Genomic DNA, 26,512 nt, shown 5'->3' with positions numbered 1-26,512 from the left:
TCAGGATGGTTAGTCATACAGGGCCATATGTTCAATAGCCTGCACTGACAAATTTTGGGGGCATTATGAGGATATTTTCAAAAACATGAGAGTGAATAAAGTATTCTCCTACTGCTCTCCAAATGTTTCATACACAGTGTATCATAAGAGTAGTTCATAAGTGTAGTATTAAATGTAAAGAAGTCTTTGAGAATATAAGAAGCCCTTACGAAACGCTTCTAGGCATCAGACCATTAATAAAAATGAATTTTGGAGAATTGATATTTTCATTACCACCGACAGTGAAGAAAAACATAAGAAATATTGAAAAAAAAATTGTGTTAGAATTATTAATCTTACCTTCTTTGTCATTTTCAACAACATATGTTTACAAGAAAGACTGCTACCAAAATATACTAATACAGTACAATGGGATGTACTGTACTGTACAGTACAGTACAGTACAGTACATCCTCGACTTACGATGCTAATCCGTTCCCAGAGACGGATCGTAAGTCAAAATATCGGAAGTCGAAGCGATTTTTCCCATAAGAAATAAAGGGAATTGAATTAACCCATTCCCCACCCTCCAAAATATTAACTTACAAATACATTTTATATTCAATACAATTTTTGTTTTCTAACTACAATACAGTACATATGTTTATCTTACCTTTATGGAGGACTCTTGATGGCATATGGAAGATGGTGATGAAGGGGGGAGGAGGAGAGGTGTTACTGTTTGGAAGGGGGAGTCTCCTTCCTTATAACATCAGGCAGTGATAACTTTTCTGGGATACACTCTGGCATGTTTTGCCTGCATACCACTAGGACCTTCTTGTGGCTCACTGCTTGCTTGTCTTACTAAGAATTTGTCTAAAGACACTTGTTTTTCCCTACATTTTAACACTTGTCTGTAGTAAGACATCATATTGTCATTTAAAGGTCAATGCAATGGCCTGCTACAGCTTTACCTGGGTTATTTTTTCAACAAAACTTTGCAGTTCTTCCCATACTTCACACATTTTCTTAATGACGAAGGGGCATCCTCTACTGCCTCTACTCACAACTATTTTCTTAGGTTGAACCTTACCACTGACTTTCTTGGGACTCATTTTATTATTTTATTTTTTATTTTTGTTTATATATATACAAGAAGGTACATTGGGAGTGTGAGGATACATAGCAGAGTAATAATATTCTTGTAAAGCCACTAGTATGCGCAGCATTTTGGGCAGGTCCTTAATCTAAGAAACTTATAAGTAGGTAAATACTGTACTTGCAAAATTTATAAAAATGATAACAGTTATATAGCATGAAAAAATAAAAGATAAGAGAAGAATTGTAGGTATATTAAAGTACATAGGTAGCTCAGAGTGATTGCAATGACAGCTTGAATGGTAGTTTAACAAAACTTAGCAGGCACAATACAGCATATTGGCTAGCACATAAAAGAAGACAGCAATGAACACAATGATAAAGTTGTTTGGATTAAGTACATAAAGATTGGGAGATTGGGTAACACTAGATACAGAGCAAATTTAAAGCTCAGTGTAGGAAACTACGAAGATGAAATTAGGTACTTTTTGTTTTTGTTTTTAAATGAGGCAAAAGTTTGACAACTTTTCAATTCACTAGGGAGTGAGTTCCATAGACTAGGTCTCTTAATTTGCATAGAGTGTTTACACAGATTAAGTATGACCCTGGGGATATCAAAGAAATATTTATTTCTGGTGTGGTGATAATGGGTCCTATTACATCTATCCAGGGAGAGTTTCAGAACATGGTTTGCATTTAAGAACAGGGTTTTGTAAATGTAGTTGACACAAGAGAATGTGTGGAGGGAGTTAATATTTAGCAAGTTAAGGGACTTAAACAAGGGGGCTGAGTGTTGTCTGAAAGCAGAGTTTGTTATTATTCTGATAGCAGATTTTTGCTGGGTGATGATGGGCTTTAGGTGGTTTACAGTGGTAGACCCCCATGCACAGATACCATAATTAAGATAGGGATAGATTAGTACATAATATAGTGAGAGGAGAGCAGAGTTAGGAACATAATATCTTATTTTGGAGAGTATTCCAACTGTTTTAGAGACTTTCTTAGTTATGTGTTGAATGTGGGTGCTGAAGTTGAGTTTCTTGTCTAGGAATAGGCCCAGAAACTTTCCATCATTTTTATTACTGATGTTAATGTTGTCTATCTGTAGCTGAATTGCATTCGATGACTTACTTCCAAATAAGATGTAGTAGGTCTTTTCTATGTTTAGTGTTAGTTTGTTAGTTAACATCCATAAGTGGACTTTTTTTAATTCATTATTCACAACATTATTTAGTGCATGTGGGTTGGGGTCTGAATAGATGAGGGTAGAATCATCAGCAAACAATATAGGTTTAAGAACATTAGAGACATTAGGTAGATCATTGATATATATAAGAAATAGAAGAGGTCCTAAGATGCTGCCCTGTGGCACTCCAATGGTTATTGGTAGAGTGGAAGAGGTTGTATCATTGATAGTTACACATTGGTGTTTGTCACTAAGATAGGATCGGATATAGTCCAGGGCAAGGCCTCGGATTCCATAATGCTGGAGTTTAAGTAAAAGTTAGTTGTGATTAACAGTATCAAAGGCTTTTCTTAGGTCAATGAAGAGTCCAATTGGAAACTCATTTTTGTCAGTGGCTGAGTAGATTACGTCAAGGAGACTAATGATTGCATCATTGGTGCTCTTTTGGGACCGGAAGCCAAACTGGCAGGGGCTGCATATGTCGAATTTTACGAGGTAGGAATAGAGCTGTTTGTATATAATTTTTTCAAATATTTTTTATAGAATGGGTAGATTTGATATTGGGCTATAATTGTTTATGTCTGCCGGATTGCCTCCTTTATGGACTGGCGTAACTCATGGCATGATATATAATACTGTAATCAGTTTTATGTTCAAAAAGCAAAAAATCACAACAAAAACGGAATTTCTTATAGGCGTGATCGTCACTAAGCGGGCAGCTCTAGTAAACTGAGGCAGGTCGGCCCGCATGACCGGGAACCACAAGCTTGGTCGACCCAAACGTGTACCAACAAATATCATTAGTCGACGACACTATCGTAAGTCGAGTCGCATTGTTTTATGAAATTTACATCGTAACTCGAAATTATCGTAAGTCGGGGCAATTATTAATTATTGATAATTAATTGATAATTATTCACTTCTTTTCCATCACCTCGAAAAACGAACATGACTTTTGGAGAACTCCTCTTGCAACTAAACCCTGATTCAAGAGCATTAGTTAGTGGGATAGAAGCCCTAAATCAGAAAATAGTCAATACAGAATATGCTATCATATTCAATGATATATATATATATATATATATATATATATATATATATATATATATATATATATATATATATATATATATATATATATATATATATATATATATATATATATATATATATATATATATATGTCGTACCTAGTAGCCAGAACGCACTTCTCAGCCTACTATGCAAGGCCCGATTTGCCTAATAAGCCAAGTTTTCCTGAATTAATATATTTTCTCTAATTTTTTTCTTATGGAATAATAAAGCTACCCATTTCATTATGTATGAGGTCAATTTTTTTTATTGGAGTTAAAATTAAGGTAGATATATGACCGAACCTAACCAACCCTACCTAACCTAACCTAACCTATCTTTATAGGTTAGGTTAGGTAGCCGAAAAAGTTAGGTTAGGTTAGGTTAGGTAGGTTAGGTAGTCGAAAAACAATTAATTCATAAAATCTTGGCTTATTAGGCAAATCGGGCCTTGTATAGTAGGCTGAGAAGTGTGTTCTGGCTACTAGGTACAACATACATATATATATATATATATATATATATATATATATATATATATATATATATATATATATATATATATATATATATATATATATATATATACAGTATATATATATATATATATATATATATATATATATATATATATAAATATATATATATATATATATATATATATATATATATATTATATATATATATATATATATATATATATATATATATATATATATATATATATAAATATATATATATATAAAATATATTTACTATAGTGTAAATATAGGGCTGTGTGCTATAGTAACACCTAAAATAACTTGTTATAGAGCAAATAGAGTTATAAATTAATATATTTACAGCATTGCAGACAACAGCCTGGTCTATCTTTTACAGAATCTACGTGAGGATGATGGGCCCAAAAGGTCATGCCTTGTGTGTGGGGACATCGCCTCGGGCTTCCACTATGGTGTGGCATCTTGCGAGGCTTGTAAAGCTTTCTTCAAGAGAACAATCCAGGTGAGGCCACCAGTTGTATTCTCATTTCTTCGTAAAGTGCTGTCCGGCGCTTTAAGACATGTGTTTGTATAGTGAAAATAATTTAGTGTCATTTTGTGCTTGCTTTTCATATTTCATGGAGGTAGTATAAAGTTATCAACAGCCAAATAGTGTTATAAAGTTACAAATGACAAAAAAAACTCTTGCACTATGAGTTATAAATTGTAAAATGTTTACTAACGAGGTGTGTGTCAGCAGGGCAACATTGAATACACCTGTCCAGCTGCTAATGATTGTGAGATCAACAAGAGAAGACGGAAGGCATGCCAGGCGTGTCGCTTTCACAAGTGTCTGCGGGTTGGCATGCTCAAGGAGGGTGTAAGGTGGGTGATCCACAAGTGTCCTCAGGTTAGCATGCTCAAGGAGGGTGTAAGGTAGGTGATTCACAAGTGTCTCCAGGTTGGCATGCTCAAAGAGTGTGTGAAGTGAGTAATCTACAAGTGTTTCCAGGTTGACATGCTCAAAGAGGGTGTCAGATGAGAGATCCACAAGTGTCTCCAGGTCAGCATGCTCAAAGAGGGTGTTAGGTGGGTGATCCACAAGTGTCTCCATGTCGGCATGCTCAAAGAGAGTATTAGGTGGGTGATCCACAGGTGTCTTTTGGTTCGCATGTATTTAGAAAGTTGGAAAGATGGGTCACGTGTACACTCATGGGGACCTAGCAGGGGGAACCACCGGAAGAAGGAAGAGAACCCAGTACAAAGGGGGCAAGAACCAAAGGCAGACCCTCCCCCACCAGGCAGACAAACAAAAAGAAACAGAAAACCCTGCAAGAGGACAGTGTACCCAGGCGAAACAGAGCTGGCCGCTATGATTGGTGAAAACAAGCTGGGTAGTACCCTGTGCCCATACCAGTGCAAACTGCCCCTTACCCTAAGGCAAACAAGGGAGACAGAACCCCCTAGCACACAAAAGGCGGCCAAAAACTAAACAGTAAATGGCCTAGCAGAAGTAGGACCCAAGGAACTTGTGGAAAGTAACCCCAAGCCCCAAGGGCAATACTTACAGGGCACCTTGGGAAGGTAACCCTAGGCGCATGCAGCCCGACTACTGGAGACTCACTCCCGGGTCATGCACCACCTAGAAGACAGACACCACACTCTAGGTACAGTGCTGAAACAACTACTGGAGCCGGAGTACACAACTGGTGCCTTTAGCATCAGCCGAAGAACTGATGGGTGGATAGCCGGCGTGAGAGGTCTGGGGCTCCCCCTGCCAAGGGAAGGGGTAGGGGAGCAGCGCAGACAGCGGCGCAGTGACGTGTGACGTGTGACATCACACTAGTTTGCTTGTTTTCTGTTGGGGAGTTCTATCCACTAGTTCGGCTTTTGGTAGCAATTTTAACCAGAATAGGGGTTTATTTTGGGACACTTCCCTTTCTGGATGCTTGACCCCGTCAATGGCAGACACAGAATGCTTCCAACCACACGGGAGTTTCTATAGGCCATTGCTCCCCTTGCCTCTCTGAGGGGGCCAGGTTCTGACCGTGGTCCCTGGTAGGCCTAAGAACTCCATACACATGACTGATGCCAAAGTCTGACATTAGCATATCAGCCTGGTATAGCTCCGGGAAGCCTCCGGGTCTCACCCAGGAAATGGCATTTCATTACATTCAACGCTGGTTTTTTACTACTTGTGTCACCCATTATGTTCCCGTTCTTTTCTTTCTCCTTTTTTGGCACATATCTTTGTACGAGTTCAGTAATGACCTTTTTGAAATTTTCCCATGATGTTTCCATGCCCTGATCACCTATAGCTCCGTCCATGAAGTTTTTGTAATTCCTCTTTCATTCCCTAATAGTTTCCTCAATGCTAATCTAGAAGGTCATCATCTTGGACCTTTAGGAGAGTTTCTGTAATTGTATTCCATCTTAGAATACTGTATTGTGATCATACGATGGAGTGAGCTTTTTTCCTATTTGAATTATATTGATCATGCCCTCTTCTGATGTTAGCACCAGGTCCAGAATGCTGTTACCTCGAGTGGGTTCAGTCACATGTTGTATGAGAAATGAGTCCTGCACCAGGTCTAGAAATTGAACTCCTTCAGCTTGTGATGTTAGATTTACCCATTCTATTGTCTCGTTGTTAAAATCTCCCATTATAAGAGTTTGGGTTTGTGATGCCGCATTAATCACTTTATGCAGATCAGTGACTTCCTCTGCTGTTACTGTGTCAGCCCTGTATCTATCCATATGTTTCCATGTTGAGCTAGTATGTTGCACCATACATCATCACATACATTTGATGATGTGGTTTGTAATATTCTCGTCTATGTCACTGATGTATGACAAAAAGGGTAGGGCCCAAAATGGATCCTTGTGGCACCCCACTTATCACATTTCTCCATTCAGATTCTTTTCCATTTAGCACTACCCTTTGTTTTCTTCCCTTCAACCAATGTTTTTATCCATTCTAATATTTTACCATTTATTCCATGGGCCTGTAATTTCTCCTGAGTAAGTAGGTATTCATGAGTTAGTCAGCTTGTGGTGGGGTTGCATCCTGTTTGGGGTCTGTAATTCGGCCTGGGGAAGGGGATGTTGGTACAAGCCTAACATGTATGAATACACTCTGGCTGCCTGTCCCCCACAACACAATTAATTATTAATTTGACTATTGGAGCTAAGTCATCTTGGAGTGGGTTTGCTAGGGCATGGTTGAAACATCCACATCCCTCAGGTGGGTTTCCTGCCTGTTTCCAATCCCAAAACGGGACTGTGCGGATCTGAGGTTCATTTTGGACTTGTCCCGCCTGAACCCCTGGATCGTTTGCCCCTTCTTTCAAATGACCCAGGTCCAGCTACTCTTGGAGCCAGATGCTTGGATGGTGTCTCTGAACCTCCAGGACGCATACTGGCACGTCCTGATTCATTTGTGGTTCAGGGACTGGTTAGGTTTTGTGGTGAGGCAGCATGCTTACTGCTTTTGATGCCTTCCTTTTGGCCTGAATCTGGCACCCCTCATATTTATGCCTCTCACCTGGGTCATGGTGACCCATCTGCATCTGTTAGGGGTTCTGGTTCTAGCCTATCTCGACGGCTGGCTTGTGTGAGCCAGTCAGTCTGGGTGTCTGCTCGCCAAGGGTGTGGTTCTTTCCCAGCTCACCAGGTTCGGGTTCCCAGTGAACTGGAGGAAAGTCTATCTGGTCCCATCTCAGGTTCAGACTTCGCTGGGTCCTGTGGCGCGGGAGTTTGTGGCGGTTTGGCTGTCGCTTCAGAGGGTCCGGGTCGCTCGGGGTTTAACGATCAGGCTCCATTCGGACTGTACTCTGGTGGTTCATTGCCTGAACCTTGGGGAGCTCTCTTTGGTCCTTGGCTCTTTGTGGCTGGTCGCTTCAAGTGACTCGTCTGCTGGATTCTTGGGGTTTGGCTCTCCGTGTGGTTCATGTCCAGGGGGGTATGTGCAATACCCTGGCGGATGGCCTGTCCCAGTTCATTCCCCTGTCCATGGAATGGATGGTCGATGCCGACTCCTTCAGTTGGCTCTGCCAGATGTACGTACTCCTGGATGTAGCCCTCTTCAGGTGGGAGTGGTCCCAGCATCTTCCCGTGTATGTGGCGCCCTTCCCCAATTGCGAAGCTGTCGCGGTGCACACTTCAGCAGGACTAGTTGTAAGAGAGGGAGACCCTTGAGAAATAATTTTAAGGGAGAAACAGCAATGTTAAATGTTGCAAAACAGTCTGGAACCCTTACAGTTGAAATATCTTTGCCAGTACAATAGGCAGTTCTGCACATGCACAAAGCATTGTCTTAACAGAAAATGTCATCCCCCAAAAAACAGTGTAAACAAAAGTAATTAAATGTTTAAAAAGTACATTCAGTGCAAGAAAATATAGAGAAACAATAGTGTTAAATGTAGAAAAACAGCCTGGAATGTTATAAGACATATAAATTAACTAATTATTGGAAAATGTGTATGACGTGCGTATGGATGAAACATTATTGGAACTGAGCGGTTAGAGACATGTGCAAGTTCTCTCATTCACTTGGTGTTGAGCAGAGTCAAAAAAAGGACCATCATCACATGTGTGACTTGTGATGGTCTCCTACAATAACGATAAGTGCATTGTATCAGAGTATAGCAGTGCTCCCTTTGTATGAGTCAGGAATAGGAAGTCTTAAGAATTAAGTTTATTCATAGAACCCTGTGTGTAGATGGTGTTTTGGTGTTATTAATTCATTTACTCAGATTTCTGTGCATGTGGTCTTATCCCCATTTACTTTGTCCACCCCCCTTTTGTGTATTGTGGTCAGAACAGTGTACAGTATTGATAAAACCCATACTTTTTGTAGTCACCCAGGAGGAGTGGAGTATAGTAATGACCTTAAGTCCCAGTTTGTGAAGACTTTGCCTGTTGTGGAGATCCATTTGTCAATTCACCCCTAAGGCTTGTATTTTTTTGAAGGAATCCCTCCCTTATCCTTAACAATCCTGTGTGTGATCCAAGTAACCCCCTCCCCTTCTATCAAGTCAGTGTAAGGTAATCTTGTGTTAAATAAAAAACCTTTATGAAATTGTACCCCAAAATGTATTTCTTGTTCTTTGTAGAATAGAGTTGATTGTTGCTGCTATATACATATCCCCTCCCATTACTTATAAGAGTAAGAGTGGGTGTTGTTAACAATTCTCTAGGGTACGACTTTCAATCCCGTACCTTACATGGTTGAGGTGTTGTTACCTGTACTTCTTTGCCCCGGTCCAGCTGTTGCTTCGGGTCCTGGCTCGGTTGGAGACTTACCAGGGGAGAGTAGTCTTGTTAGCCCCTTGGTGGCCAGCCCAGCCTTGGTTTCAGACGCTGCTTGCTCAGTGTTGGAACCCAAAGTGTTTCCCGCGGTTCCGCCTCTTTCCGCCAGACTGGACTGGATCGGGCTGGTCCGGTCTGCGTGTCTGACTGAGTGTCTGGTAAACCTGGCTGGTTTGATCTACTCCGATCTTTGCATCTGGTCTTTTTGATGCGTGTGTATTACTGATTGTATGATGATCAGGTGACTTCGTTGATGGTGTCTCACCTGCGTGCTTCGGCGACAGTATGACGTTTCCAGGCGTTCTTTTCACCATTTTCTCTCCCGTCGTAGGTTGTCCTCTATTTTGGATTGGGTTGTTTTGTCCTTTCTTTCTTGGCTTTTTCAGGACTGTCCTTTGATGCCTAATACTGTCACCTCATATTGTGCGGTGCTGGCAGAGCCGCTTCAGCTTGCATTTGGGGTGGATGTTAATTCTGCTCCGTTTTGCAAGCTTTCTCGTAATTTGTTTCACCTCCATACTCTCCTCTGGCACAGGAGTTTCTACTTTTTTGGGCCCAATGGTAGGTTTATTCGGTTGCAGCTGTCACCTTCGTTTCTGGCAAATAATGAGTCGGCAGCTTTCTGGAGAGGTTTCCTTTGGTCGTTGATGCTTGGTTGGTCAGGCTGGGGGGTTCATCATGTGTTGTGTCTGGTTGCAGCTCTTCGCCATTATTTGTGCGCCTCAGCCTCGGTGGCTGGGGATGCGCTTTGAGTTGATCCGATTTCCCTCGTTCCCTGGTACAGGGCTTGGGTCTCCCAGGTTCTCCGCAGGGTTATTCGGTCCAGCCAGCCTGTGGTCTATCCTCGTGCCCATGACGTCTGTAAGTTTGCTGCTTTGGCTGCTGTCTTTGATAACATGTCTTGGGCTGACATTCGGGCACGAGGGATTTCAAGTCGAACTAGGTCCTCGCCGCCCGCTACCTGGTCAATGTTCCTGGCCCTAGTTTGGGGTGTGTTGCTTTGGGTCGCAGGCTGAAGCCAATTGTCTCGACTTCGAGTTAAGGAATGAGTGGTGGCTGCCTCCCGGGTAAGTCCCTCTTGTTCCTTTTCTTTGGTTAGGTAGCTCTGGGGAGCCATAGTGGCTCCCCACAGAAAACCAGTGTTGAATGTAATGAAACGCCATTTTCTGGGTGAGCCCTGGAGGCTTCCCGGCTCCCTTCCTCCCTCCGGTTGGCGGTTTTTGCTTTATTTTTGAAGCTCATCCTCAGAACTGAATGGTGGAGCAGCCGGCATGGAGGGTCTGGGGCCCCCCTCCCCCTCCTTCCTCCTGGGAGGGGGTGGGGAAAGGCTGCGCAGATGAGCGGCATGACAGTGAGGTGTGATGTTTACTTATAAATAAATAAATAAATAAATGTTTATTCAGGTAAAGTACATACATACAAGAGGTTATACAAAAATTGATAGATTTATAGATAGAGCTAGTACATACAATGCCTAAAGCCACTATTACGCAAAGCGTTTCGGGCAGGAAAAACATTAAAGACTAGAACTTAATACTAATTGAGATTAAAGTATAAAATGTGTTGAGAACAAATAAAAATAAAAAAGAGGGGAACATGGCAGAAAAAGCAGCACAAGTACAATTACGTCGACAAACATCGTTGTTTAAAAAATAACAGACATGGGTTGACAATATAGGGGTAAGGTAGGTTACAGGGAATTTATTAGGTAGTGCTTAATTTTTATCTTAAACTGGTTGAAAGAGGTAAGGTCTTTGACATGATTGGGAAGGTCATTCCACATTCTGGGTCCCTTGATTTGAAGAGCATTTCTAGTTTGGTTAAGTCATACTCTTGGAATATCAAAACAGTATTTATTTCTGGTGTGGTGCTCATGGGTTCTGTTTCAACCTTCAATGAAGCTTTTGAGATCAGGATTGGCATTACAGTTCAGCATTTTATATATGTATAATACACTTGAGAGGATGTGCAGTGACTTAATATCTAACATATTCAGAGGTTTGAGTAGGGGTACCGAGTGATGTCTGGGGCTAGAGTTGGATATTGTCCTAATAGCAGCTCTGTGTTGAGTAATTAGAGGACGTAAATGATTTTGGGTAGTAGAACCCCAAGCACAAATACCATAGTTGAGATATGGATAGATGAGGGAGTAATAGAGAGTCACCAGGGCAGGGCGAGGTACATAATATCTGATCTTAGAAAGAATGCCAACAGTTTTTTAAACTTTTTTTGATATATTTAGAATGTGTCCCTGGAAATTCAGCTTGTGGTCAATGAGAACGCCAAGGAATTTGCCATCTATTTTGTTACAAATTTGGGTATTGTTTATCCTGAGATTTATTTGATTAGAGGATTAATTGCCAATCAGAATATAGAAAGTTTTGTCAATGTTAAGGGTGAGTTTGTTGGCTGTTAGCCAAAGATGGACTTTATTTAGCTCAGTATTCACTGTGACATTTAGAACAAGGGGGTCAGGACTGGAGTAAATGTAGGTTGTGCTGTCAGCAAATAGAATTGGTTTGAGGTGTTGGGAGGCATTTGGAAGGTCATTAATGTAGATGAGAAAGAGGAGAGGGCCAAGTATGCTGCCCTGAGGAACACTGATATTGATGGGTAGGGTGGGAGAAATTGATTTATTCACAGAAACATACTGGAGCCTGTCAGTAAGGTAAGATTTGAGGTATTGCAGGGAGTGTCCTCTGACTCCATAATGATGTAATTTAAGAAGGTTTTGGTGGTTGACAGTGTCAAAAGCCTTATGCAGGTCCACAAATAACCCAACAGGGAACTCATTTTTATCAAGAGTTGCATGAATCAAATTAATCATACTAATAAGTGCATTGTTAGTGCTTTTTTTGGGTCTGAAGCCATATTGACAAGAGCTAAGTATATTGTGTTTGGCTAGATAAGAGTAAAGCTGCTTGTAGATTAGTTTTTCAAATATTTTTGACAAGTTAGGCAGGATTGATATAGGTCTGTAGTTGTTAACATCTGTGAGATCACCACATTTGTGGACAAGGGTTACTCTCACTGTTTTTAAAATATCTGGAAAGGTTTGGAGTTCAAGTGACTTGTTGAAGAGCATTGCAATAGCAGGGGCTAAAGATCTGGAGTTTGTTTTGTAAATTAAAGTTGGTATCTCCTCAAGGGCACTAGACTTGGTTTTAAGGGAAAGGATTATCTCATTAACATCAGTGGACTTTGTAGGCTTTAGGTACAGAGACTGTGGATAGTTACCTGTAAGATAGTCCTTAACATCAGTACTGGAAGATGGAATATCATTTTCAAGGGATGACCCAATGGAAGAGAAGAACCTATTGAACTCAGTAGCAGTATCAGAGGCTGAAAGCTGACCATCGTTATTGGACAGGAGTATTGGTTTGTTATTTAAAATCTTCTTTGATCCCAATTCATAAGGGATTAATAAGGGTCAATTCCTTATTACTACAAGGTAAATTGCCCTGTGGACTTGTCTGCCATTTACTTTCCTATACTGCAATTATTCATCAATAAATTTCTGGCTTTCTTTTAATCTACTTCTGTTTGTTGTTGTAATACTCTGCACACAATGAAATCACAATAATGTATTATATTTTTCTCAGTGTAATACTTTATTACTTTTGGTTACCATTAGAACACTCACAACTTGTCCTTTTGTAATTAGGTAACGATCTTGATGATCTCAGCCTGAAGCGCTTTGACAAGACATTGTTACCACAAGGGTGTGTACATTGTTAACATGTTTTGCAAGCCATAGTTACAATGAGGATATAACAGATTGTTGTACAAAGTCATTATTTAAGGGTATGATTGAACACTGGTTCAAGGTATAGCAAAAAGAAAGTATTCTACCTTATCTGAACAATACTCAGCTTTATAATAGGTATTCTTCCTTAGGTTAGATCGAGTGAGAGGTGGCAGGCAGAAGTACCGAAGAACAACAGAGTCACCCTTCTCACTGCATCAAATGCCAGTCAAAAAAGTGTCATTAGAAGGTTAGTACAAGATCTAAGTAGACATATTTGTTCCAGAGTAAACCATTGGTTATAAAATTATAATATTAGTATGCATATTAAAAAAATAAATGTACTTAAATATAGAATAAAGCATAATCTCTCAAATATTCCTTTGGCACTATATCAGTAAGAAAGTACTCTAAAACAAGGGCTTTTTTTTTACTAATGTCAGCATACAGGATTTCAGGACAATTGTGATAATGTATGCATATAGACTGTCAGTATGCTTGAGATTGTCAGCCTGCATATTATGTCAGTGTGTTGTTTGTCAAGACACATATAATGTTAGCTAATCGGCTATAACCTATAGCCTATATAGATTATAGCTGAGGTAACCTCTGGATCTGGAGCCCCTAGGGCAGTTCGTTGTTGCCTTCAACCTCATTCAGATAGTTCCTGCGACAGCGCTGGAACCAATCGTAACGGTGTTTGCTTTTCCTTTGGAGACTTTTGGCGCCATGGAGTGGGGTGACCTGCTGCATGGGTAACAGCTTCTTCCTCATATCAACCTACCCTAGCTTTGCGCCCTGGAGAAGCCACTCCAGACCGACAACCAGAGTGCAACTCTATAGTCTCTTTGAGACTGATGGATGCCTACTACTACTAGCCTATTGGAATGATTGTAATGACATCAGATGTCAAATCCTGTATATAGGTTGTCAGGATGCTTGTGATGATGTCAGCATGTAAGTTGTCAGGACACTTTTGATGATGTCAGCATGTTGGTTGTCAGGATACTTGTGATAATGTCAGCAGGTTGGCTGTTAGAATACTTGTGATGTCAGTATGAAGACTGTCAGGATGCCGAGATTTACCTAAAGTCCATCATCTGTTTAGTGGCCAAGACAGGCACAGGAAGCCAGTGGCTTCATCAAAGGCCCCCCTCCCCCATTTTTCCTAAGAATTTTCTTTAACTGGAATTTGAACTGCAGTAATATATTGCAATGTCTTGGCATTTATGGCTTTGGCAGGTAGGTAGTTCCATGGGTTTACCTGAATTTACCAGAGGGCCACTAACACTGTTGGCGTTGATGAGGACAGGAAGCCTGTGGCTTGTCGATGGTCTGCCCCGCCCCCCCCCCCCATTTGCCTTGATCTTTTCCAGTTGGATTTTAAAATTTATTAGTTTTGGCATTTATGGCTTCGGCGCGTAGGCAGTTCCATGAGTTTATAACTCTGTGGGTGAAAAAGCATCTCCTGTTCTCAGTCCTACACTGTGGCTTGTTGAGCTTGAAACTGTTGCTGCTTGTTTGTGTTACATCTGACCTTTTGAAGAAATTATCCGGATCAACATCCTCCAAATTGTTCAGTGTTTTAAAAGTTTCAATGAGATCTGCCATGTCATGCCTTGTTTGCAGTGCTGTTAGCCCTGTGGCCCTCAACCGTTCCAGATACGTGAATTGACTTGGCTCTGGAATGATTTTTGTTGCCCAGTGTTGCACTTTTTCTAGAGCAGCTATGTCTTTCTGAAGATGAGGTCTCCATACTTTGCTACAGTAATCCAAATAAGGGCTCTCCAGAAATTTATATAGTTGAATCACAACTTTCTTTTCCTTAAAGTCAAATGTACATTTGATTATTCTAATGGTTTGGTTAGTGTTACAAACTCCTTATTCGTAACCAGGTTCTCTGATTTTTCTAAAGTCTAGAGGTCCATAACCTTGGTGGAAATGCAATAAACTGTTTAAGGTAAGAGAAATAAAATGGCAGCATAAAAGCAGCATTGAATGTAATGAAATGCTATTTTCTGGGTGAGCCCGGAGGCTCCCTGGAGCTATCAGGCTAATATATGATATATTAATAATATAAGATGTGTGTGATATAATATGTGTATTATAATATATAATACTAATATGTGATATATTAGTCTAGGGCATTAGTCAATGGAGTTGAGCCTACCGGGGACCACGAGCTAGAACCTGGCTCTCTCATAAAGGCATGGGAGCAATGACCTCTGGAAACCCCCCATGTGGTTGGGGGTATTCCTTATCTGCCATTGACTGGGGCTAGGCACCCAGAAAGGTAGGCATAACAAAACAAACCCCACTTGTTAAGAAAATTGCATCCGAAAACCAAACAGGGAGGCAGAACTCCCCAATTTTCAAGGAAATAAGCAAACAAGCAAATGTCATACACCGCCGCCACGCTGCTTGTCCGCACAGCCCCAGACCCATCGTGCCAGCTACTCAACCCCAGTTCGAAGGCTAAGCATAAAAAATTAAACGAAACTGCCCACCGGAGGGAGGTAGGGTGCCAGGGAGCCTCTGGGGCTCACCCAGAAAATGGCATTTCATTACAGTATCCACTCGATTTAACGTCCTATATGGGGCTGTACCCAGGTCGTTATTTCCAGAGCTCCAGTATTTCCAAAGTTGTTGAAGTGTCAATAATATTTCGAGTAACATTCAGGTAAGATATATTTTATATAACTAAAATGAAATAAAGTTCATTGTGTAATTGCATTCCAAGTTAGTTCCTGTGTTAGTGCCCATTCTATCACAGGTTACAATTAATAATTCCTTCATATGACAAGTTGGATCACACAAGTGGACAGGTGGACCCCACAACAAGTGAACCATATTAACCAAACACCTCCCTCCCTCACTGCCACTCTTCCCTCACCCCCACTCTTCCCTCACCACCACTCTTCCCTTACTGCCACTCTTCCCTCACCCCCCCACTCTTCCCTCACTACCACCACCACCCTCCCTCCCTCGAAGGAAACTTGGCCCCATAACCGAGGCAGAACTGGGTCGCACAGGAAGTATGGACATATGGCCTCTCGAGCCACCACTGGGGGGATTTGGGAAGAAGGAAACCTCAGGAAGGATGAAGCCAAAGAGCCCAAAGGCACTCAAAAATGAACCATGGGGAAAAGTGGGAGAGGTAAACCCAACTGAAACTCATACAGAGAGAGGGGGACAAGGAAACCACTCTGATGCAACACACGACCTTCAACAAGGCATGAAGGCCCACAAAGGATCAAACAGGATGCTAAGGTCCCACTGTGACTCTCCCAGGGCCCTGAAAACTGCAAAAGAGGGCTCTGGGGTGGAGCCATCGTCCTCACCCACTACCTGTGACACAAAAGTGGAGTCTTAAGGGGGAGGCCTCAAGAGAAGGGGCCTGCTAGAAAGTCTCCAAAACCCTGGCATGAGCGTAAGGCTCAACTTCCTCCGCACCCGAGTCGGAAGGGGCAAATCCTGGAACAACGCAAGCCACATCCTGAGCTAAACCCTGCCCCAACCTTAAAACCTCAGATATTCCAGAGCTGGAAACAGGAAAATCCAAGACCCTATCAACAATCCAAGCTGTTGTCACCTGATACCTCTGAATACAAAGAGTCACAAGTGGGGACCAAGACCCACACAACTCAGGGTTGAAGGTGTCATCAATCCAACAGGCAGCATGGCAAAGACAGACATATAAACATTGCATGATGGCACAGGCATTGAACAACCCACAATTTCGCACAAGGCAAGAGTGAGTTTGGAAGAAGTAACCAGTACAACAAAGCCCGAGGGGGTTTTCCAGGGCTTGCAGGGTGAGTGAGCCCTGTAGGAAGCCCAGGCACTTTGAATGCTATGCCGATAACCCCTGTATAGCACTGTCTGGACCCATGAACCCCCAACACCAGTGGAAAGTGCATAAATGATGCAATTATTAGTCTGCTTGATTTAATCTACTCAGCCCTTGACAAAAAGTTTCTGATTGGACTCTTCATTGACCTGAGAAAGGCCTTTGATACTGGTAGCCATAACTACCTCCTACTTAAACTCCACCATTATGGAATTCGAGGCCTTGCCCTGAGCTATATCCTATCCTATCTTAGTGACAGACACCAATATGTAACCATCATTGATATAACCGCTCCCACTCTACCATTAACCATACGAGTGCTACAGGGCAGCCTCCTAGGACCACTCCTATTTCTTATATACATCAATGATCTGCTAATGTCTCTAACATTCTTACATCTATATTATTTGCTGACGATACTACCCTCATCTATTCAGACCCCAACCCACACACATTAAATAATGTTGTAAACAATGAATTAAGAAAAGTTCACTTAAGGATGTCAACCAATAAACTCACACTAAACATAGAAAAGACCTACTACATCTTATTTGGAAGCAAATCAACAAATGCAATTCAGCTTCAGATAGACAATGTTAACATCAGCTATAAAAATGCTGGAAAGGTCCTTGGCCTATACTTACATAAGAGACTCAACTTCAGCACCCACATACAACACATAACCAAGAAAGTCTCAAAAACGATTGAAATACTCTCTAAAATCAGATATTATGTTCCAAACTCTGCTCTCCTCTTACTATACTATGTGCTAATCTATCCTTATCTTACATATGGTATCTGTGCGTGGAGCTCAACCTCTGCAAACTACCTCAAGCCCTTCATCACCCAGCAAAAATCTGCTATCAGAACAATAACAAATTCTGCTTTTAGACAACTCTCAGCCCCCCCCCCCCCCCTGTTTAAATCCCTAAACATAAACTCACTCCACACACATTCTCTTGTGCCATTTACATTTACAAAACCCTGTTCTGAAACTCTTCCTGGACAGATGTAATAGAACACATAATCACCATACCAAAAATAAATCTCTCTGATATCCCCAGAGTCAAACTTAATCTGTGTAAACACTCTATGCAAATAAAGAGACCTGGTCTATGGAACTCACTCCCTAATGAATTGAAAAGCTGTCAAACTTTTGCCGTATTTAAAAATAAAATAAAAAAGTTCCTAATTTCATCTTCATGGTTTCCTACCTAGTGCTTGAAACTCGCACTGTATCTACTAGTGCTACCCAATCCCCCAGTATATATCCCCCACAGGTACAATCCCCGTGGTGAAGTGGTTAAGACGCTCATCTGGAGTTTCGCGAGCGTTTTGTCCTGGGTTCGTATCCTGGCTGGGAAGGATTTACTGGGCACAAATTCTTAACTGTAGCCTCTGTTTAACTCAACAGTAAAATGGGTACTTGGTTGTAAAAAATGATTTTTTGCGGGGTCATATTCCAGGGAACATAGGATTACAAACTTGCCTGAAACGCTACACGTATTAGTGGCTGTACAAGAATGTAAGAACTCTTGTATATATAAATAAATAAAATATTTACCTAAGTCATACAATTTTACTATTGTAATCATTGCTGTTATCTTATATCATGGTTGTTTTACTGAACACATAGCTTACTGCATTATGTCTTGCAATAATCCTCAAATTATACTACAATGGGCCTGTGGATAACCATTAAATTTACTTTTGTGTACCTACTAATCCTGTCAAATTTCTTATACAGTGTATTTTTTAAACTTTCTTACAATGCACTTCTATACTTTCTTACAATGTATCTGTAAACATTTTTAATTTTGCTAGAAATTGCCTTCTTAAAATTATCTATTAAATTAAGGATCTGCCCGGAACGCTATGAGTGCTAGTATTCACCTAGTTGTGCTTGCAGGGGTTGAGCTCTGCTCTTTTGGCCCGCCTCTCAAGTGTCAATCAATCAATCAACCGTTACTAACTACTAACTAATTTTTTCCCCCAACACACACACACATAGCCTGGGGCCTCGTAGGGGGCGTAGGGGCCTCGTAGCCTGGTGGATAGGGGCCTCGTAGCCTGGTGGATAGCGCGCAGGACTCGTAATTCTGTGGCGCGGGTTCGATTCCCGCACGAGGCAGAAACAAATGGGCAAAGTTTCTTTCACCCTAAGTGCCCCTGTTACCTAGCAGTAAATAGGTACCTGGGAGTTAGTCAGCTGTCACGGGCTGCTTCCTGGGGGGTGTGTGTGGTGTGGGAAAAAAAAAAAAAAAAAAATAGTAAACAGTTGATTGACAGTTGAGAGGCGGGCCGAAAGAGCAAAGCTCAACCCCCATAAAAACACAACTAGTAAACACATAAATATAAATTATTTATGTATATATACAAAAGGTATTCATCACAAAAAGGTGACACCCCTAGGGTCAACACTTGCATCAGAGGAGCTTCAGCATATTTCAACAATCCTAAGTATTGTAGTACAGATTGATGATAGTGAGTGGTGTCCCAGAGAGTATAAAGGTATAGTGCTTTTGAAAAAAAGGCGAGATAACAGGAATGTGTTAAGGGAAGTGAAAAATGAGATGAGAAAAAGTTGCCCTAGTGTTTCCAGTGCAGAGAAGAACATTCAAGATGGCCACCGGCAAGAGGAAAAACAAAACAGAGCTTGATTTTGTGGGATTCAATGAAGAAAGCATTGATATTAGCAGTCTAAATAACAAGTTGGTAAAATTAGATACTATAGTGAACTCTTATGTAGAAATAATTAGTAAATTGAAAGAAAGTAATGATCATTTGAATAGCAAAGTTTTATGTCTTGAAGGGTTAGTGAAAGAATTGTGCAAGGATAAGAATCAATTGGAAACAAATTGCAAAGCCATGGAAGAAGAAAATAGTCTCTTAAAAATAGCTTTGGAAGAAGTTAAAGTAAATTTAAACATAAATGATTACAATAGGTTAGGTAAGGAAATTCAACAGGAGAAACAGCTTTTGTCAGCACAGATGGAGGAAGTTACACAGGGAATAGAACAGTGCAAGAAGGATAGGAAACTCACCTATGCACAAGTGGCCAAGGAGAAGGAAAGAATTGAAGAAGCAGTAAAGGAAGCCAAACACTGCAGCAACCAAGATAAAACAAACATTAGGCTGGAAGTAAGAAAGGAATTGGCATCTAACTCGAAGTTGGTGCAAAACACAGTTGATCGGAGTAAGTCCCTGATAATTTTTGGTTGCAAAGAAAAGGAGATAACAGCTAGGTCAGAAAGAGCTGTAGAAGAAGCAAAAGTAGTAGATAAAATTGTTGGCCTCATAGAAGGTCTTACTACCATAGAGAATGTGTGCGACTACAGGAGAATAGGCAGATACGTAAAAGGGAAAGATCGACCTTTGAGGATCACCCTAAACGGGGCCAAACAGATGGAAGAAGTACTAAGGAATGCTAGAAAATTACAAAGTGATGAGGATGGGAAAGTGTGGTCGTTAAGACGAGATCTTTCAAAAGAAGACAGAGAGAAGCTGAAACTGAACCTCGCCGAGGCAAAACGTTTAAATGAGAGCAGGAATGAAGAAGAAATCAATTCTTTTTTCTACAAAGTGATAGGGGTAAGCAGACCAGTAAAGTGGTACATAAAGGCAAACCAATAAAATTAATAGAGAGAGAGGGAGAGTGAAGAATAAGGAGAGGGGGAACAAGTTCCTGAAGATTGCATACACCAACATAGATGGAGTGAGATCGAAGATACTGGAGTTAAATGATGTAATACAGCTGCAGACACCAGACATTGTTGCACTCACAGAGACAAAACTTGAAGATGTTATTTTAAATGAGGTCATATTCCCAAGGCGCTACTCAATTTGGAGACGGGAGAGAAAAATTAGGAAAGGCGGTGGCGTTGCTGTGCTGGTGAAAAAACACCTAAAGGTGAAGGAAATAATGACTGCCAATCCACAAGAAGTTGGCATAATAGCACTAGAGATCTGCCATGAGGATGATAAACTAATGATCATAAATGCATATAGTCCACCGCCAAGCAGCTCATGGTCAAAGGAGGAGCTAGAGAGTAAACGAGAAGGTCTTATAACAATAATGAGAGAGATTATAGCGAGAGCGGATAACGATAGATCACGACTGTTGATAGTTGGTGACTTCAACTTGAAATACATAGACTGGGAAGCATACGAAGCTAAAACAGAAGATTTTTGTACCTGTAGATATGTAGACCTCATCCTGGAAACATTCTTGTATCAACATGTTAAACAAGCTACGAGGATGAGGGAAAGGGATGTTCCCTCCGTGCTAGATTTGATATTTACCAGGAAGGAGGAAGAAATATTTGACATTCAGTACCTTCCTCCCTTGGGTAAAAGTGACTATGTCTTTTTTGGGAATAAAGTATGCAATGCATTATAATCTGGAAGAAAATAAGGAGGTTGAAGCAGTTGAAAAACCTGACTTCAGGAGAGGACATTATGGCAACCTTAGAATTTTTTTTAGTGAGTATAATTGGACAGACTTGATGCTAGGCAAGGAAGTGAATGAAATGTATGTCAAGTTTTGTGAAATATATGATAAAGGCACAAAAAAATTTATACCAAAACAGAGATGCAGAACTAGGAAACAAGATTGGTTCAATAGAAATTGCGAGAGGGCCAGAGACCAAAAGACACAAAAATGGAGTCAATACAAGAAGAGGCCAAACCCCCAAACATACCAGCAATACAAAGATGCGAGAAACAAATACACGGCAGTGAGGAGAGAAGCAGAAAGAAATTTTGAAAAAGAGATTGCAGACAAATGTAAAACAGAACCAGGTCTATTCTATAAATTCATAAACAACAAATTGCAGGTAAAGGATAATATTCAGAGGTTGAAAATGGGAAATAGATTCATGGAAAATGAAAACGACATGTGTGAAACACTAAACGAAAAGTTCCAAAGTGTGTTTGTACAAAATGAAATCTTTAGGGAACCAGAACAATAAGAATTCCAGAGAATAACATAGAGCACATAGAGGTGTCTAGAGACGAAGTGGAAAAAAGGCTCAAGGAGCTAAGTAAGAACAAAGCAGTTGGTCCAGATGGAGTTTCACCATGGGTTCTGAGAGGATGTGCACCTGAGCTCAGCATTCCACTTCAACTGATTTTTCAGGCATCCCTGTGTACAGGAGTTGTAGCTGATGTGTGGAAAAAGGCTAACATAGTTCCAATCTACAAAAGTGGAAGCAGGGAAGACCCCCTTAATTATAGACCTGTATCATTGACAAGTGTAATAGTCAAAATATTGGAAAAAATAATTAAAACTAAATGGGTAGAACACCTGGAGGAAATTGATATAATATCAGACAGATAGTATGGTTTTCGATCTGGAAGATCCTGTGTAACAAACTTACTCAGTTTTTATAATCGAGCCACAGAGATATTACAGGAAAGAGATGGCTGGGTTGACTGCATCTATCTGGACCTAAAAAAGGCTTTCGACAGAGTTCCCCATAAGAGGTTGTTCTGGAAACTGGAACATATTGGAGGAGTGACAGGTAAGCTTCTAACACAAATGAAAAATTTCATAACTGACGGAAAAATGAGGGCCGTAATCAGAGGCAAGGTATCGGATTGGAGGAATGTCACGAGTGGAGTACCACAGGGTTCAGTTCTTGCACCGGTAATGTTCATTGTCTACATAAACGATCCGCCAGTGGGAATACAGAATTACATGAACATGTTTGCTGATGATGCTAAGATAATAGGGAAGATAAGAAACCTAGATGATTGTTATGCCCTTCAAGAAGACCTGGACAAAATAAGTATATGGAGCAACACTTGGCAAATGGAATTTAATGTGAATAAATGCCATGTTATGGAATGTGGAATTGGAGAACATAGACCCCACACAACCTATAAATTATGTGAGAAATCTCTGAAGAATTCTGACAAAGAAAGGGATCTAGGGGTGGTTCTAGATAGAAAACTGTCACCTGAGGACCACATTAAGAACATTGTGCCCGGAGCCTATGCTACACTTTCAAACCTCAGAATTGCTTTTAAATACATGGATGGAGAAATACTAAAGAAATTGTTCACTACTTTTATTAGACCAAAGCTGGAATATGCAGCGGTTGTATGGTGCCCATATCTTAAGAAGCACATCAACAAACTGGAAAAGGTGCAACGACATGCCACTAAGTGGCTCCCAGAACTGGAGGACAAGAGCTACGAGGAGAGGTTAGAGGCATTAAATATGCAAAAACTAGAAGATAGAAGAAAAAGAGGCGATATGATCACTACGTTCAAAATAGTAATAGGAATCGATAAAATTGATAGGGAAAAATTCCTGAGACCCGGAACTTCAAGAACAAGAGGTCATAGATTTAAACTAACGAAACAAAGCTGCCGGAGAAATATACGAAAATTCACTTTTGTAAACAGAGCGGTAGACGGTTGGAACAAGTTAAGTGAGAAGGTGGTGGAGGCCAAAACCGTCAGTTATTTCAAAGCATTATATGACAAAGAGTGCTGGGGAGACGGAACACCACGAGCGTAGCTCTCATCCTGTAACTACACTTAGGTAATTACCCAGGAAGCAGCCCGTAACAGCTGTCTAACTCCTAGGTACCTATTTACTGCTTGGTAACAGGGGCATCAGGGTGAAAAACTCTGCCCATTTTGTTTTTGCCATTACTGGGGATCAAACCTGGACCCTAGAATTATGAGTCCAGAGCACTGTCCACTTAGCTATCAGGCCCTCATGGCTTTACAAGAATGTAAACTTCAATGCTCTGTATTCTCATAAACCCAATGCACCTTCTTGTATATAAATAAATAAATAAGGGGCAAGAGACCAAAAGGAGATGATTTGTACCCCAGATTCTGGTTAACCTAATGGAGGCAGGAATGGCATGACTAAATCCCAAAGTGGAATGCAGTAAATATGACACAAAAAGCCCTGAAAGGACCAAGAATGAAAAACAAGGACTGCAAACTCTTCAAGGCACCAGACCATGGAGAATGAGGAAAAACAAGGGAGAAACATAGACCCAACCAGCCATATAAGCTGAAGGGACTGCCTCGAAGTGCAGATTAGGTCTCTCAAACCACAGTGCACCCCACCAGCCAAAACACTCTCAACCCAAGGAAAGACAGACAGTCCAAAACCACCAGCTTACCTGAAGGGCAACCCCAAGCGAGGAGACCCCCTAAGAGAGTGTATCCTGATCACACCAGGGAAGACAATTCTAACTGTGCAAAGACAACACTTAAAGGGAGCACAGGGAAGAAAACCATGAGCACATGTAGCTTCAAGCTCACTATAAGTCCTGGCTAACGGTACACAAACGTGTATAAGAATAGCCTCAAAGGCAAACTCACTTAGCAAAAACAGGAGACTGTAGCCAGGGTGAACTGGCAACCTGCATCATGATACATCATCTTAACCACCATGCTGCGCCGAGTTTATTATAAAATTCTCCCTGTGCGCATGAAATAAAGTGTTCTAAAAAAATTATTTTTTCTTTGTAAAATGATAAATTCCCTTCCCTGAACATGTCTATGTAAAAATAAATACCAAATTTCACTTACTTTAGCTGTGGGGATGTGGACAAGGTGTGCTGTGACGTCATCAGGGCCTGGTCGCCCGTGCACGACTTGCCCAGACATGGTCGTGCGGGTCATTCAAGCACTGGGTGTTGTCACAAATATATTTTCAATTATTTGTTCTATGTATTTCCAATGCAGTTTTATTTGTTTTTTATTGAATATGGTGCATATTTGTGTCCTTTACAATATGTATACAGTAGAATGTTCGTAATGTTCCATGGAACTGTGATACATGTGTCCACAACAAATGTTTATTGTCGCAATATTACTTGTTAAAAATTCACTAAAATTACAATATTTACAGTTTCACACACTATTTACACAGTAACACACTGTATTACACACTCAGTACTTCGGAAGTGAGTAATAATCAACAAAGTAGTCCATGGTGCACAGCGCGACTTCGCTCTCGTTCCACCAGGTACAGATAGATTTTCGCTTCCTGTTTCTTCATTCTGTGTGCTTGCAAATAATGCACTCACATACACCCTTGTCTTTAATACTTGTAGGTTGTATGTAGCCAAGTTTATAAAGCATAAGGTAATATTGAAAAGATTATAGGAGAAGATCAATTTGTAAGGTAGTCTTGAAAAGATCGCTTTGTATGGCCCCACACAGGAAGAGATTCAGCTTGCCACAAAGAGTGTCCATCAGTCAGAAAGAGATTCGGCTAGCCTCAAAGAGTGTCCGTCAGTCAGGAAGAGATTCAGCTATTCTTGAAAATATCTATGGAAAACACCACCATGGAAGTCTCTAACACTGTACATCTATGCTACTTGTATCAGATGCATCATCACTGAATGCAGAAAACGATTCATCTATGTATCATCTAAGTAAATTGGAGATAGCATAGGATTGCAAGGGTGGCGCTCAGAGCTACAACTGGATACGCTTACTGTATCGTCCTCGTAAGTGCTGTATCACTTGCATCCAACCTTTGTGTTAGGTCCTTATTGCACCTAGCTTCACCAATATTATGACCCTTATGTTCTTCAAACAATAAGGTTTGAATTTCACCAACAGGGCGTTATCTTTCGACACCGTGATGGACAGGTGTTTGGGAGCCAGAGGTGCGTTCGCTACCCACAGTTGCTCACTCGGTACTTACCCAGCCAGCAGCCCTAGGGGCATTCTGGGATTTTTTTCCAAGATGGCTGCCTTTCACTGGAGGTCCTAAGAGTCCATTTTGTACACAACCAACCTTGCACACATTTAGAATGGGTACGCAAAATCAAAAAGAGTTTTCTTGGTTGGCGCAGTTTCCCGCTGACTGAGAATACTTGGTTGGTGCAGTTAAGTGATTAAAAACTGGTAGTAGAGGCAGCCACCTAACTCGGCCTGCCTCCATTGTTTCCCCAAACAAGGGGGGGTGGATGAGGTGGTGCATTCTAGTGCACACTAGTTTCATTAACACTTTCATGCCCCGGGTGTGCGCTCCGCACGTCTGTACGAACTACCTCTTGCGTATGCACAAACTACTCCTTGTGGTGCGGGCGAGCGCTCAGCAACACTAAATGTGTATACTCGTTTCAGTTTTCTCACCTTAATTCTCGTGCTACGTCGTTTGTTTTGGTATCATTGTGATCGCAACAGAATTCCCTACAGATGTATATGCATATAAGGTCCAAAAGCCAAGCGTGACTCCCCACAGCAAAGCCTAAATTCAGCAAAAGTTACCTGTGAGCACACAAAATCAGTATAATGTGTGTACACGTTTCAGTTTCTCAGCTTAATTCTCGTGCTACATGGCCCGTTCTGGTATCATTGTGTTGGCAATTAAATTCCCTGCAGGGGTTTTATATGCATATATTGTCCAAAAGCCAAGCATGACTCCCTTTAGCAAAGCCTAAAGTTACCAGTGAACGAGCACCAATTTGCACATCGCAGCCAAATGTGTATACTCGTTCAGTTTAATAATATCAATTTTCGTGTTTCGTCTTTCATTTTGGTATCAAATTGTTCACAATAAAAAGGCACGTATTTTAAAACTAGTCTCATAATAATAGATCAATAAATGTAATTTTAACAAATATTTTAATTTTGGACGCTCATCATCACAAAATTATTTATATCTTTCCAGTGTTCTGACATAAATTTTCGTGTTACATCTTTCATTTTGGTATCAAATTGTTCGCAATCTAAAGATACGCATTTTTAAACTAGTCCCATAATAATAGTACAATAAATAGAATTTTAACAAATATTTTACAATTTTG

General features: G+C 40.8%; 1 protein-coding gene across 4 annotated transcripts in view; it reads left to right on the top strand.

Annotated features, from left to right (window-relative positions):
• The window catches only part of LOC123755869 (steroid hormone receptor ERR1), a 203,873-nt gene that overhangs the window by 144,618 nt on the left and 32,743 nt on the right, over nt 1-26,512 (top strand). For all 4 annotated transcript variants that reach the window (XM_069300146.1, XM_069300147.1, XM_069300145.1 and 1 more), the window contains exons 4-6: nt 4,214-4,336; nt 4,574-4,698; nt 13,021-13,118. In XM_069300146.1, the coding sequence (XP_069156247.1) occupies nt 4,214-4,336; nt 4,574-4,698; nt 13,021-13,118 (346 nt within the window). The remainder of the gene's footprint in view (nt 1-4,213; nt 4,337-4,573; nt 4,699-13,020; nt 13,119-26,512) is intronic.

This window comes from Procambarus clarkii, chromosome 43 (assembly GCF_040958095.1).
Source record: "Procambarus clarkii isolate CNS0578487 chromosome 43, FALCON_Pclarkii_2.0, whole genome shotgun sequence".
Classification (NCBI taxonomy): Eukaryota; Metazoa; Arthropoda; class Malacostraca; order Decapoda; family Cambaridae; genus Procambarus; species Procambarus clarkii.
The sequence above is the reverse complement of the archived record's forward strand: the minus strand, read 5'-3'. Positions and strand labels throughout refer to the sequence as shown.